We start from the raw sequence: 15212 nt of genomic DNA, 5'->3' as shown, positions 1-15212 counted from the left end.
TCTGATTTCAGAGCTGATGCTTTTGACCTCAATATAAGCTGCCTCCCAATATAAGGTGTTCTTGAAATAGAAATACTTTTACCTTAAGAGAAATGTCATTTAGCAGGACTTAACTATTATCTAACTTCTTTGATTCAATAAATGTTTCCTGAATTCCTTCAGTATGTAGGTATAATTGTAGGACTGGGGCATCCGAAGATGAATTAAATGCTATTTCTGCCTTAAGTTGCTCAATCTAGGAGAGAAGACAGTTACAAATCATTGAAATACAGTGTGAGGTGTTTACCTTTACACACTGTTTGTATCCATGTGGGATAAGCAAAGCCAATATAAGTAATGGATAGGTGATCAAAGATGACTGTTTCTTTTCTATGGCTTTTTTCAAGGTCATATTATTGAGGATATAAAACAGGATGAAAACTTGATTGGTGGGCCAGACAGCCATAAAGTGGGAAAAAATAGCCACAGCTCCATTAGTGGTGTAATGGGTCCAGTGTAGGTTGCTCAGGACCCAGAGCTCAGTGAGAGGCCCAGGCCTCAGGCATCAGGAGGAAATACCCAGACGGGAGGTGGAGTCCTGGGGGCGAGAGTGATTAGCACTGCAAGGCTGGGCTTGCTCGTGGACAGCCGAGCAGGAGCGCGGTCTGAGCCATTGTGGAACAGCACTGTACACTTAGGTGTACTGTTACTTATCCGTGGTGTTGGTCTGTGGTTTTCCCAGCCGCTTAAAAGAAAAGCGGAAAACCAGTGTTAGGTTGAACTGTATAAAATTGCCAATATTTGTCCTTTTTTGATCTATAAAAATAGCAGTTTTGTATGGTTTAATCTAGTATTTGCTGAGGGCTTAGTCAGGACCTGTCAGTCTCCTTAAGACTAAATATACTACCTAATTTAATTAAAAGTTGTGAGATGTCTTGTAAAACCCTACAAGATAAATTGCCAACCTACAAAGAAACCAAAGATCAAAGTGGTGGGGTGACATACCCCAAGATAAAAAAAATGACTTAGTATATGAATAGCAATCTCTTTGGTTCCAAAGCCAGAGAATTTTTAAATTTGCCAGGTCTTAGTCTGTATATTGAGCAATTCAAGTAGACAGTAACCACTCTGCAGTCAGACACCAAATACGAGTGGCTGTGTCTGGAGACCTGACGAGTGAACCAAGACTGAAACCCCAAGCCCACAGCATTTACTTCCTCATTATTCTTTCTGCTTCTGCTCCCTGCCTTCCACCTGTCTTTCCTCCTGTCTCGTCATCCTCTGTATCATTCATCCTCTCTCTCCTTCCCTACGTAGTCTCCCTCTTCTACAATCATGAAGAAAGGGGTACATAAAGGTTGGTGCAGCACAGGTAAGACTATGCAGCAATGAGCAATCGCTTTATAAAATCAAATTTAAGATATGGAAGAACATTGAGGCTTTATTAAGTGAAAAATAAAAATTTACAGTGAAATACGTAGGAGTAGTTGATCAAACTGCATCACGTATCTGTCTGGTTGGTTATTTTGCCAGTGGAAAATGTCTGGAATGGTATTCTAATAGTCCTGTTGAGAAGAAAGATGCTTCTGTGAATCTGATTTTTTCCCCTTAGTTTTTTACTATTATTTTTATTGGCAATAAAACAAAAATACACTGTTATTTTCACGTTATCTATAAAAAACTTGGTTGATGGGGGGTTTTAAGGGTTATTATTGTTTTTGGTAATCAAGCAAACTTTTAGAAAATCTTCTCTAGATGCATGCGTAGTGACTTGTGTTGTGACATTTCAGAGTGTTCTACTTAATGCCTTCTAATTCATGCAGTAGACATTACTAACATGTCCAGCTAGACATAAACTGTAACAGTGTCAGTTTGATTTCTCTTTGTGATTCTGATCTGTTAACTGGCTGCACCTCTACGTCCTTCTCATTTCCAGATCATTAAACTTTAAATATTATCAATAAGTGGGGTCTGCTATGAGAGTGATGTTACCCTAAAGCAGATTCATTTGCATTTAAGGTTTTGACCTAACTAGCAAGATAACAAATAAGATTAACCTCTTTTGATGGCAAAATTATTTGGCTGCTTTTGTGTTATATGAGGAAAGTGCCTTTGCTTTTTTGGCACGTTAGAACAATGTCCTTAATACAGTAGGTACTTAATAAATATCTTTCCCAGTGCATTTCTCTCTTCTTTAATGGTGAAGATTCTAGTTAGAATGTCAATTCTGAGTCATTTAAATTTCTAGGAATAGGCAGACACCCTCTGTCAATATCTGAGAATATACAAGGCATCTCTACGGTTAATAGATGTGGGTCTAAGCCCCTACAGTAACTTAAATTTTAGGAGAAATGTTAGAAAATACAGGTAGCATCCAGAGAAGATTTTGTGTTTGTGGAGGAAGGGTTGATTTTTTTTTTTTTTTAAACTATACAAGAACTTTTATAATCCAGTTTAAAAAATGAATAATTCAGACAGATGGGTAAAGAACATAAATGAGCAATTCATAGAGAAAGATATGCAAATGGCCAATAAATATATAGTACTTTAAAAAATAATTTAAATAATTTCAAATTTATAATGCAGAGAATTAATATAATCCGTGTGTGTGTGTGTATACCAGTTATCATTATCTTCAGAATTTTTGATTGCAAGCTGCAGACATGATGTCCTGTCACCACTAAATACTTCAGTGTATAATTCCCAACAAAAAGGACACTTTTTTCCTACCCTGCAACTCAGTTCTCTAAATCAGGAAATCAGTATTGGTATAACAATACCGATCTTATCCACAGAGCCCTTTCAAATGTCACCAGCTTTCCTAATAATGTCTCTTTTCTTCCTGGTCCATTCTCTATCCAGGAATAAGCGTTGCATTGATTATCGTGCCTCTTCAGACTTCTTCAGTCTAAAACTGTTTCCCAGTGTTTCCTATATTTCATGTCCTTTAGAGTTTTAAGAAATACAGACCTTACGTTCTGTAGGGTAATTTCAACCCTCTCTAATTGTTCTCATTGTCAGAGTCACTCTTGGGAGGCACAGCACAGAAAGGACGCCCCTTGGTCCTTGGGCATCACATGCCCACCACTGAGAATTGAGAGGGGTTTCAGGATGATGCCAACGTCCTGTTCTCATCAAACTTCCACTCATCAGTGCAGCATCTGCTGACAACTCTGGATCAGTCATCTTTATGATGGTTGCCAAAAGATGATTCTCTGTTTCCGTCATTCCTGCTACATTTACTAACATTTTGTTAGAATGAAGAACTTTCCCTTTTCTGCATTTATTTATTTATTCAACATTTATTCATTCATTTGTCAATATGGACTCATGGATGCCAGTTTTATTGAATGGGTGGTAGTTTGTTATCATTTTTTAGACTGAGGTATAATTTACTTACAGTGGAATACACACATCTTAATTCAATCAGTTTTGACATATGTTTACATCCCTAACCAGATAATAGGACAACCAGTACCTATTTTGATGCACAAAGTTTCCCCCCATTTGACCAGGAGGAGCCCCTTCAAGGTGGGTCCTGTTTCCTTTGAAATGTCACCATTATTCTTTGAGCATTTCCTTACTTTCTGGCACAAGATGTTTCAGATTCTTCTTGTACTTTCCCTGCCCAACTTTGAAATCAGCCGTTTCTCCATGGACTCCTGGTTCCTTTTAACATGGGATGGGATTTAGAAATCAAGATATAGACCATTACTATGCTCTTTGTTACTGGCCTGTCAGTTGCTCTTAGACCTTCTTGGTGGACAGTTAGGAAAGTATATGAATGTGTATATATGCACACACAGAGACACAAGTATCTATGCACATATACATCTGTTACTACTTGTTCATTTTTCTGTGTGTATGTATATATGAGGTGTGATCAAACAATACAGTGAATGTTTAAATAAAAAAATTATTACAGTAAAAGGCACATTGCCATTAATCCCCTTCAAGATACTCCCCCTTGCTTTGAACACACATATCCCATCATTCTTGCCACTTTCTGAAGCAGTTCTGGAAGTCCTCTTTCATGAATGTCTTTAGCTGTGCTGTCGTGGCTGCCTTGATGTCCTGAATCGATTCAAAACGTATACTTTTCACGTTCATTTTGACTTTGGGGAAGAGCCAGAAATAGCACGGTGCCAGATCCAGGGAATACGGAGGATGAGGACACACTGTAATGTTTTTTATTTGACAGAAATTGCTGAATCAGAAACGATGTGTGACGCGGAGCCTTTCCATTGTGATGAAAAAATACAGTGAATGCTGCTTCCTAGTGCCATCTAATTGAAAGGCAGGGATCTTCAATACAGGAAGCAGCGCATTGAACCTTAGTAACAGTGTGTGACAGGTTTCAGCTTGTTCGGTGCAGTCAGTAGGGTGTGAGCTATGGTTGAGAGAAGGTGTGTTTTAAAGTGCGGTAAATCATCCTCCATCATGACAATGCTCCATGTCACACATCGCTTCTGGTACAGCAGTTTCTGTCAAATAAAAACATTATGGTGTGTCCTCACCCACCTTAGTCAGCGGATCTGGCACCATGTAACTCGTGGTTCTTCTCCAAAGTCAAAATGATTCAGGACATCGAGGCAGCCACGACAGCACGACTAAATACACTCATGAAAGAGGACTTCCAGAACTGCTTCAGAAAGTGGCAAGAAGGATGGGATGAGTGTGCTCCAAGTGAGGGGAGTATTTTGAGGGGGGTTAATGGCAATGTGTCTTTTACTGTAATAATTTTTTTTTATTTAAACATTGACTGTATTGTTTGATCACACCTCATGTATTATACAACCATGAATTCATCTTTCTAACTCCAGTCCAATACCTTAGACTTCTTTATCATTTTTCCCCTCCCTTCCTTTTAAATTTCTTTAGCAGTGCAAAACATGGCCCTATAGAGAATATTCAGTCTAGTTTCTTATTTGGGCTGTCAGTTTACTTATTTGGTCAGTGTAAGTCTTCCAGCGGTGCCGCACATCTCCTATCCCTGCTCAGTTTCCACCGTGTCCTCAGCTGCAGGGACTGCAATGCGTCCCCAGGGCTCCTCCAAACTCTTCCGTGCTCGTAGACCATCATCTGCCCCTTAACTCTTGTGCCACCTCCACCCTTAGCCCGCCCTGAGCCCACACGACCCCGTGTCCTCAGTACCCCAGGAAAAGGAAGACAGGGAAGTAAATTGTCCAGTTTATTTCCTCAGTGTATTCATTTTTCGTATATCTTATAAATTATGCATCTTAATTTTAAACTTAGTTTTTAAATCATATACCATTTGGTATATAGGTATGAGTATGTTTTATTCATTCATCTGTTGGAATTATCTCCATTATGGTTTTATGCTTCTGAGAGTGTCATATACAAAAAGGTTGTTTTTGGGGTGGCCGGTTACTCAGTTGGTTAGAGCGTGGTGCTGGTAGCACCAAGCTTTGATCTTCCCATGGACCAGTGTGAGCCGCGCCCTCCTTAAAAAAAAAATCATTTAAATAAAAAAGGTTGTTTTTATAGATTTATTTGTGTGTTTAAGTACATTTGTTTACTGAGGATTTTAGCATCAAATTTAGTACTCTTGTTTTCTAATTCTTCTGGCTGCATTGGCACTGCTTTAGTAACCAGTTTGAATGTTTACTCTTTTAAGGAAACTATCTCAATAAAATGTCATCTAGCATGTTTTGCTTTTTAAAAAATTTGTCTTGAATAACTGAATATTTCCTAGGCAGTGTCAACATTAGTCAGCCATTTGGAGAATTGTTTCAACTATTCTCTTTCTAAAATGTGTCATGTATTGGTGTACTGCAGCCCAAGGCACATTAGAGATTACTGATTCATTTTGGCACTTACATGTTTATTTCCCTGGCATTTTGGCTTCTTAAAGGATTATTATCCACCAATAGCTAATTTAAAAATCGCTTAATGCTTTTTCAGTGTTCCCATGGAATTCAGTGGCTTTTAGGTGCCAGTGAGGGCATTTGGTAGATTGACTAGAAAAATAATTGTTCAAGCAGTGCTGGATAATGGTGAGGTAGCTGTTGCCTTGACAACTAGAAAACTGTTCTGTTTGCTAAACAAAGGGATGGTAATTTAGTAGTTTCATTTCCTTTTTTCCATGGAAGTGCTACATAAAAACTTTTTATTTTAGCCTCTGAGATGGTCCATATTATTGACCAAAATCAGAGAAGCAGAGCAAAAACAGAAGGTGAGAGATTTTTTTGTGGTTTTTGTTTGTTTGTTTGCTTTGGTTGTGTACATGTAAATGGACCTGGGTAAGTATTGGTCAGAGGAATCTTAGTTAACTCACTAACAGTTCTTTATATATCTCTACACTGGACCAAAGTACAGTAGCCCCAGAATAGGTGTATAGTCTTGGTTGTCTTTCTGCCACACTAAAGGGTTGTGATTCACTTCCTTGTTGAGTGTCCCCACAAACACTTAACCTTTCTTGCTACTGGAATTCATGATTACTTTATTTCTAACTTGAATAGGGGGATAATATATATATATATGCACAATTATACTGGCATCTGCTGAAACATTTTTTAAACTCACAATTTCCCCCTAGATTATTAAATAATAATAACAGCCTTTTTTGACACTGTGTTCTAAGCACTTTGCATGTAGCATTTCAGTCCTCTCTGTGTGAGACAGTCACTATTATATCCTAAGGCACAGAGGCCCTACCTAGTCCAAGGTCACCTAGCTATTAGGTGGTAGATAGGAACCTGAGCATCAAAGTCAAGGGTTTGTGCTCTTAATTACTATATTATACTGACTCATTCATATTGTCATTCCAAATACACTGGAGAATATAGAAAAGTATTAATAAGAATATTCAAAGTAACCCCTAATCCCAATCACTACAGATTATACTTCTTTTTATTGTTTTGATGAAGTGCTATATCTGGGGTTTCCTTCAAAATAATCAGGGTTTGGGAGGAATAGGTAGGGGTATAGATCAGACAAAATTGTCTGAGTTGATCATTGTGGGAACCAGATTATGAGTATATGGAAGATTTATTAATATAGTTCTATCTTCTCTTGTGTATGTTTGAAGTGTTCCTTAGTATACATTTTAAAAAGCAAAGGATACATGCCAATTGTAATAAACCAAAAAGGAACTGTTTTTATAAAACGGGAAGACTTTGAATAAAATCTTTTCATACACATACCCCTCCATTCCCCTGCCTTTCCCAGTAGGTTAATCTCTCTTTAACAGTTCTTCCTATTTTTATGACGTATGTTTTTTCTATATGTATATATACCTTTGATTATTTCTGCATGTCTCGAAGTAGAAAAGGTATAACATTTAAAAGATACATATATATGTGTGTGTGTGTGTGTGTGCGTGTGTGTGTGTGTGTGTGTGTGTGTGTGTATATATATATATATATATATGAAGACCTGTGGTACTTTCTCATTAGATTTAGTACTGAAAAATACTATATTCTGAGAAGTACTGACATTTTTTGAAAAAGTGAGGAAAGTGGTTTAACTTTTAATTCGCACTTATGATGAGCAGTCATTTAAAATGAGGTTTTGCCTCTTGTCTTTTAAAAAGGAAAAAGGTGTGGTGTCAAATCTAACTATACATTGGTTTAATGACTTGTTTGCCCACATTGAGTGTTTTATAATATTAATAGTAATTGTTAATAGCTAAATCCTTCAGGTCGTCATAACTGAATGCTTTCTCATATTGACCCCATTTTCCTGATGTGGAAACTGAAGTGTAGTGAGGTTCAGTAGCTTACCTTAGAGGCTCATCCAGTTAGTACGGAATAGAGCTGGAATTAGGATGTGGTCGTTCTGCTTTGAAAGCCTGTGCTATTAGTCTGCTTTCTTAGCTTACGTCATATCATACTAATGAGTGATGCTTTATGCTTTGCTAAAACCACACACACAAATATGACCATTTAGTTAATGGATTTTGTTTGTTTTTCTGTAGAAATTCCCACTTAATATTTTGGTTAGCACAGTTTCACTTCTAGATGATTACACTTCTAGTGTTTTCAAGTGTCCCATTCTGACCGTCTATGTAACCCCAATGCTTTGATATAGGCTTGTTAAACAAATGTATGCAGAACAATAATTATTATATTATCTAATGAGAATTTAGGAACAGAAAAGTAACCTACCTAAAATGATGCAAAAAATAATAGAGGCAGAAATAAGATCAGAACATAGATTTGCTTTTCATGTGCTCTTTTTAACAAATTAGCACTGCTCTAACAATGTATTCCAGTTTTAGCAGGTTTTCATTTTACTTCAGTTTCTCTTCACAAGTTTTTTTCTAATAGACATTTTCTTCATAAGCCTTGCTAATTCCTTTCCATGTGTTCTAGCTTGAAGGAAGGAAAATATTACCCTTAAATAATAATTTGCCCCCGCAATATTTGAGATAATTATTACTCTTTTCTGTCAACATGGATATGTTAGTAAGGATGTGGAATGGGCTTAATTTGGAGGTAAAAAAAAAATCCTGTCTCTCAATTCAAGTTGAGTAAATCTGCTCAATAAATATATTTATAGTTTGCTGTAGTTGGAATGTTGCCAGTGTTTAATATGAATATTAATGAAAAGAACATGTACATGGGTTTCTGTATACTATAGTCTATATTACTATTCTTTTTGTTAAAAATTCTCTATAATAAAAATATCTGAAAAGCTTATCGCTTATCTGTTCCTGAGTAGGCATAAATGTGCAACTTTTAGTAGATTTCTTGTTCTGCATTTTGCAATTTCTGGTTCCTCATTAGTTTTCACTTAATTTAACTTACTGCTTGTGTATGAAGATAAAATTGTACTGGTTAATAAGGTGCAGGATGTACTCATGGGAGAGGTTGCAAGTTGTGGACAATAATGAGCCGTGGTGGTGAAGACTGCCCCACCATTTGGGCTTTTCTAGTAATGACATGTAATACCAATTGAACCACAAAGTGAATTGATACCTTTTAAATTTTTTCTTTACATTTTTGGGTGAAGTGAGGTGAGTCCCTTTTATATTCTTGGTAAAATAAAGCCACTAGCTTATCTGGAATTTAACCAAAATTTTGACCAAGGAAAATTATACTTTAAGGGCCAAGGCACAGGTAGGTAAAGTAGAAATGCATTTATTATTAACTTTAGGTGCAAGAGCAGTGCGAAGTTATAATTGTAGTTAATTAATGATATGAACAAATTTAAATAGTAGTAATGCCGAAATGACCATTTTTCTATGAGGTATACTTCTCATATGGCATAAATGAACTGGAATATAGGCATTTTCCTAAGTATACTTTATAAATCATATACTTGATATGTTTTGAGTTCCTTTTCTTATACATTTCATAAAAGACAGAGAAGGCCATTAAGGAGATCCGCCTGATATTTTTAGCCGTAGCCCCTTGTCTTGGTTTATGTGATATCTCCTCACCTTGAAAAAAAGTTCTTAAAATTGTTTGATGTAATTTATGGGCACTTTTGTCATAGCATTAAAACATACTTTTTTTTTTTTTTTTTTTAGATGTTAGCCACAACTATTAAGGGTGACTTTATTTTAAGATCCAAATGAAATTGATATTTTCATTATTCTTTGCTGCATTTTCCACCTTACATATTTTATGGAATTACTGCAGGATAATAGATGTTAATAGGAGAAATAATAAGTTCTTTGGACAAATAGATGGGGAAATGATAAAGCAGAGTGGGCGTTCACTCAATAAACTGATTTTCCCAAATTCTTCCTTCCTTTTCTTTTTGATGGAGCATCCTGGGATATTAGCATTTCTTATAAAACACTGTAGCCACTTACATAATTTTTCTTTGGCTCTGGAATTAATATAAGCTCTTTTAGAAATACAGATCTAATGCAGAAATATACCTGATTGTAAAAAGTCAGAGCAGCTATATTAAGACTATTAAAAACTAAATCACAAGTGGGGAAACTTAAAATATTATTTAATTTAGGCTACAGGGTAGCCTAAGAAGGGTACCCTTGAAAGGGTAAATAGTGAACCCGTGCCCCAAAGCATTAGTAATTTTGGCTAATTTTTATTTGCAACTTCCCAGATTGGATTTCTTTTTTTTTTTCCCCTATTTATTTTTCTTTTTTTTTTATTTATTGGGGTCACAATTGTTAGTAAAATTACATAGATTTCAGGTGTACAATTCTGTATTACATCATCTATAAATCCCATTGTGTGTTCACCACCCAGAGTCAGTTCTCCTTCCATCACCATATATTTGATCCCCCTTACCCTCATCTCCCACCCCCAGATTGGATTTCTTAATATAGTTTTTACCAGTAGTTTGAATACAAATGATTTGCCCCCTTAATGCCATTCTACCTTAGAATTTTCTAGGTAGGGATATAATAAAGCTATTCTGAATTTGGGTGGCTGTCAAGCTACAGCCTAAATGTTAAAAGAAATTTTCTCTGACTTTGAGATTTAGGGATCTGCCTTCTTTTTAAATGGTCATAGAGTAAATAAATATTTGAATGGGTGGCGGATAGAGGGGTGGATGGAATAGTAGACTTGTGATTGAGCTAATTCATATTATGGACCATGTGTATTTTATATAGAGAAAAAGATGCCATTATATTTTACATGATGTACATTTGGTACATTTAAATAAACTTTATTATATATATTTTACTTACTTTCAAGTTAGAGTATTTTATAGATTGTCATTACAAATTATAACAGGATTGGATCTGCCATCTGCGGTTTGATTGTGGAAAATAATTAGAGTTTAAATCTAATTTATTTGCATTTTTAGGCCCTTGATGAGCCTCCCTATTTGACAGTGGGCACTGACGTGAGTGCTAAATACAGAGGAGCCTTTTGTGAAGCCAAGATCAAGACAACAAAAAGGCTTGTCAAAGTCAAGGTACAGTATATGGAGATCTTATGAAATGTATGTTCAGTATTTGATATTTAAAATTGGTGAATATATTTAAGAATTTTTTTCCTGCACAAGGTGAGTTTAATTTCTAGGAGTAGTGGTTGTAAATATACCTGAAAAAAAAAAAGCATTATTTGTCATTTTAGAGTATTCCAGAAATTAGATTAGTACAGTTGGTTTTTTGAATGCCATTTCACTAAAGACTTGGTGTTGTTTATATTTTTAGAACTGGAAAGGACCTCAGAAGTCATGTAGTTTAATTCCTTAATTTTGTTGTAAAAAAAATGAGGCTCATAAAAGGTTAGTGATTTCTCTAAGGCCATTATAGCAAATTAGTGGCAGAATAGGAGTATCACAGTTTATTAATTTTAAGACACCCCCTCATTTTAACCATGAAATTGAGATGTGATTTATAATTGATGGTATCTTAGATAATTAAATACAGTAGATCTAGTTGATTCCTTATCCTTTACCTTTCTTGAAAAATCTTTCCAAAATACTTGTGTTTTGTCTCAGAAAAAGAAATATAATTGTTTACATTTTAGTAAATTATCAGTGTTGGAAATATGGGACAAGTGAAATATTTGAAGGTAGATATCCATTTATCAGTTATTTACTGAGTGGCAGACTATGTAGGGTTCACTGTTAGGTAGGGAGGATGGGAATATGAGGATGACCTGATGATCTCTGTCCTCAAGGGGTTTCTAATCCAGATTAACATTGGTGTAAACATCACCAGTTAAACAGACTACAAAGGTGTACTTCTGGTGGAGAGAATCACAGCCCCTTCCGGAGCTTTTTCCGTGCCTGCATTCCTTCCTGCCTTATACAGGAATGTGTGTTGTTTTTGTTTTTGTTTTTTTAAAAAAACAACTGCTGAGTGATTCTACTTTACATTCCTAGTTAAGAACCATTGTGAGAAGTCTTTCAGGGTGCTAGTTTTGTAGGATGCTCGTTTTGTCCCCACCCACCTTCAGTTGTCACCTGCTTGGTGCGTTTGAGCTCATAGGGTTTGATGTGGGTAACTCTCACAGTGCTCTTAGAGTGGCATTTCCTGTTTGGGCCTCACACACTGCTGTTCCCTGAGCACTTTTTGGTTTTTTTGCCAGTACTATCTTAGAGATGAAGAGAAGGCTTTTTATTAGTTTTCTCACTCTTCCAGACAGGGCTACTGCCAGCACATGTAACGTCTTAGTGTGAATTAGACAAAAGCCCTCCCTCCAGGGCGAGAGCCTTCTTAGCAGAGTTTGACATACAGTTAGAAAAAGGTGTTCCCTTTGGGGGACAGTAGTGATACTCCAGGACCCAGGCTTTGGTCTGCAGCACACAGGCTGGATTTTAGCCCTGACTTGCAATCTCAGCTGGGTGTCTCTGTGTAATGAATGAACCAGCTAAAAGGCATGTAACAGTTCTGCCAGTTCTTTCTATTAATGAAAGGAAGAAAACTGTTAGTCTCTACTGCCTCTGTTGATAGCCGTGTGCCTTGTAAATACCTTATGCCTTATAAATAATGGGTATCTAAAACTTACTGCTAATTTTTTTGGCTGCTCTAAAATCTGTTTATAATTCAAAATTAATGATTTTCTTAACAAATATGATGGTATATTTCTTTTTAAAAAAGTGTTTCTAATTAGTTTCAGGTATACACAACAACATAATAATAGGACATTTATACCCCTCACAAAGTGATAACCCCCCCCAAGTCTGCTACCCCTCTGACACCATACATAGCTATTACAATACCATTGACTGTATTCCCTGTGCTGTACTTTGTATCGTGTGTGTGTGTGTGTGTATTTAATTACAGTTGACATTCAGTATTATTCTGTGTCAGCTTCAGGTGTACAGCACAGTGGACAGGCATCTACACATAACCTATGAAGTGATTCCCCCCATAAGTCCAGTACCCACCTGGCACCCTATATAATCTTGACATTATTGACTATAATCCCCATACTGTATTTTACTTCCCTGTGACTATTTTGTGAATACCAGCTGGTGGTATATTTCTAGACCAGTTTAACTTGTTCACAGTTCATAGTTAATAAATTTTTAAACAACTTGTTGATACACCCCTTCACCTCCTATTTTCATTTATTGAGCATCAGCTATGTGCTAAGCACTATATTAGGTATCGAAACTCTAGTGTTAAAGACCTGGTCTTCATCCTTAAGTGGCCTACAGTCTAAGTGAATGACGCAGAAGCTTAAACACGATTTAAATAAAGTGTCCTCGTGCTTTTGTGAAACAGAAATGCCTGTGGTGCTGTGAGTACAGGACATTTCCTTTCGTAGCTGGTTTGTGAGCCTGGAGCCTAAATTGATGACCATACACATCTAATGAGACCATGTTAATGGTCTAATCCCTGTAAGAACTCTTGCTTTGTAGAGGAAAAGCAACTCTTTGTGTACCAAATACTGGAAGCTATCTTGTTTTTCACCAACTAATAAGTATTTAAACATGAACCCTTTATTTTAACTTATTCTCCTCATGTCTGGTTTCCCATTCTCTGATTTCTACACTGATATAGAGTATAGTAAAGCTCTGCAGCCAGGCTGCCTGAGTTTGAATTTCATCTCTACCATGTCCTAGTTCTGGGATCTTGGACCAGTTAGTTATATTTTGTTCTTCAGTTTTCTTAGCAACAAAATGGGAACAGTCATACCTACCTAATAAGGTTATTGTGAAGATTATATGTTTGACGCTTGAGCCTGATGCTTAGCTCTCATTAAATGTTTGTTGCTACTGCTTATTACCAAGCTAGGCCTTCACAAAATGATATATCCAGTTGACCCTTGAACAGCATGGGTTTGAACTGTGCAGGTCCACTTATATGTGGGGTTTTTTCAATAAATACTGTAAATAATATTTTCTCTCTGTGATATTTTTAAACATTTTTTCTAGGCTCCTTTATTGTAAGAATACAGTATGTAGTACATATAACATACAAAATGTGTGTTAATCAACTGTGTTATCGGTAAGGCTTCTGGTCAACAGTAGGCTGATAGTAAAGTTTTGGGGGAGTCAAAAGTTATACATGGATTTTCAACTGTGCCAGGGGTCGGTGCCCTAACCCCCACGTTGTTCAGGGGTCAACTGTAGTACCTACTAGCCTACGGTCTCCACCTCTTTTCACCTCATATTTTAGGAAAAGAAATTACACAACTAAACTAATAACTAATAGTACTGAATAAAGTACGATATGTGAAACATCAAGTAATTTAGTCTGTTTAAATAAAAATTTCAGTTACTCTACTTAAGGATTGAGATTTTGTATAAAGTAGGCAACTATTTAGATTACTTATGATAAAAATGAATTAATGTATTGATGAACTTGTGTTGCTTGATTTTTGTGTGTGCATGACTAATTAAATTTATAATCTCTAGGTAACATTTAGACATGATTCTTCAACAGTGGAAGTTCAGGATGACCACATAAAGGGCCCATTAAAGGTAATTTAATTAGTCCTTATTCATTCCAATGCTTCTATAATTGTGCTTGGTCATTTCTTTTTAATTCATTGGCTATTTTGTTATTGAGTTGATAAATATGTAATTCTTTCTAAAGAGACTTATAGAAAAAAAGTAGATTTAATGTTCATGAAAACCTGATAGGATAGTAAAACCTAACTGTGTTCAGAAATGAAATGAGTATCATGGAAGTGTATTGATTGCTTTTTATTTACTCATCTGTTTCAGTCTCACCATGTTACACTTACTAATATGATGGATTTCCCAGAATTAATAGGTGTCGTAGTTCACCTACATCATTAAGATTAAGTGATGTAAGTTTCATGATGATGTGAAAAGTGAGAAAAAAACATAACCCTCAGAGCTTTTAATTCTTTGAAACAACTTCTGGCAGAAGACATTTTGGGGGTGATTAAGCAGTTATAAAGTGATGAACATGTTCATACACAGAGATAAGTTTGATTCTTTTGCATTCATTTTTCCTCATTGGCCAGTGAAATAAGTGCTGCTGCTTTACTTTCTGCTAGTGAGCAAACTAAGGGGAATGTGTGGGTAAGCCACTAGGTGCCCCTTGGCCCTTTTGAATGTCTGAAAAGGGACATTGGCTTGGCTGGGTGAATTTTAAGAAATGCTAACAGAATTGAAGGAACAGTAGATGCTTAAAAAGTCCTTTACTGATGAAGCTGTACTTTTCAGAGATTTAGATAGATGTATGTATCTGCCAGTTTTCTTGTGGTTGGTTTTGAAACTTTTTATTGGAACCAGAGGGCATTGTTACCTTGCATATAGGGTAAGTACTATGGAGGACTAAAACTTGTGAGTTTTTTTTTTCAAATCTTATGAAAATTACTTTCCACCATTTCTGTTTTGTAGGTGACATCTTT

General features: G+C 36.1%; 1 protein-coding gene across 5 annotated transcripts in view; it reads left to right on the top strand.

Annotated features, from left to right (window-relative positions):
• ARID4B (AT-rich interaction domain 4B) overlaps positions 1 to 15212 on the top strand; it is a 120134-nt gene that overhangs the window by 33766 nt on the left and 71156 nt on the right. For all 5 annotated transcript variants that reach the window (XM_019746993.2, XM_074316713.1, XM_019746991.2 and 2 more), the window contains exons 3-4: positions 10732 to 10842; positions 14245 to 14310. In XM_019746993.2, the coding sequence (XP_019602552.2) occupies positions 10732 to 10842; positions 14245 to 14310 (177 nt within the window). The remainder of the gene's footprint in view (positions 1 to 10731; positions 10843 to 14244; positions 14311 to 15212) is intronic.

The sequence above is a fragment of the Rhinolophus sinicus genome, linkage group LG12, assembly GCF_036562045.2.
Source record: "Rhinolophus sinicus isolate RSC01 linkage group LG12, ASM3656204v1, whole genome shotgun sequence".
Taxonomy (NCBI): Eukaryota; Metazoa; Chordata; class Mammalia; order Chiroptera; family Rhinolophidae; genus Rhinolophus; species Rhinolophus sinicus.
Note: the sequence above shows the minus strand (reverse complement) of the source record. Positions and strands in the feature narration are given on the sequence as shown.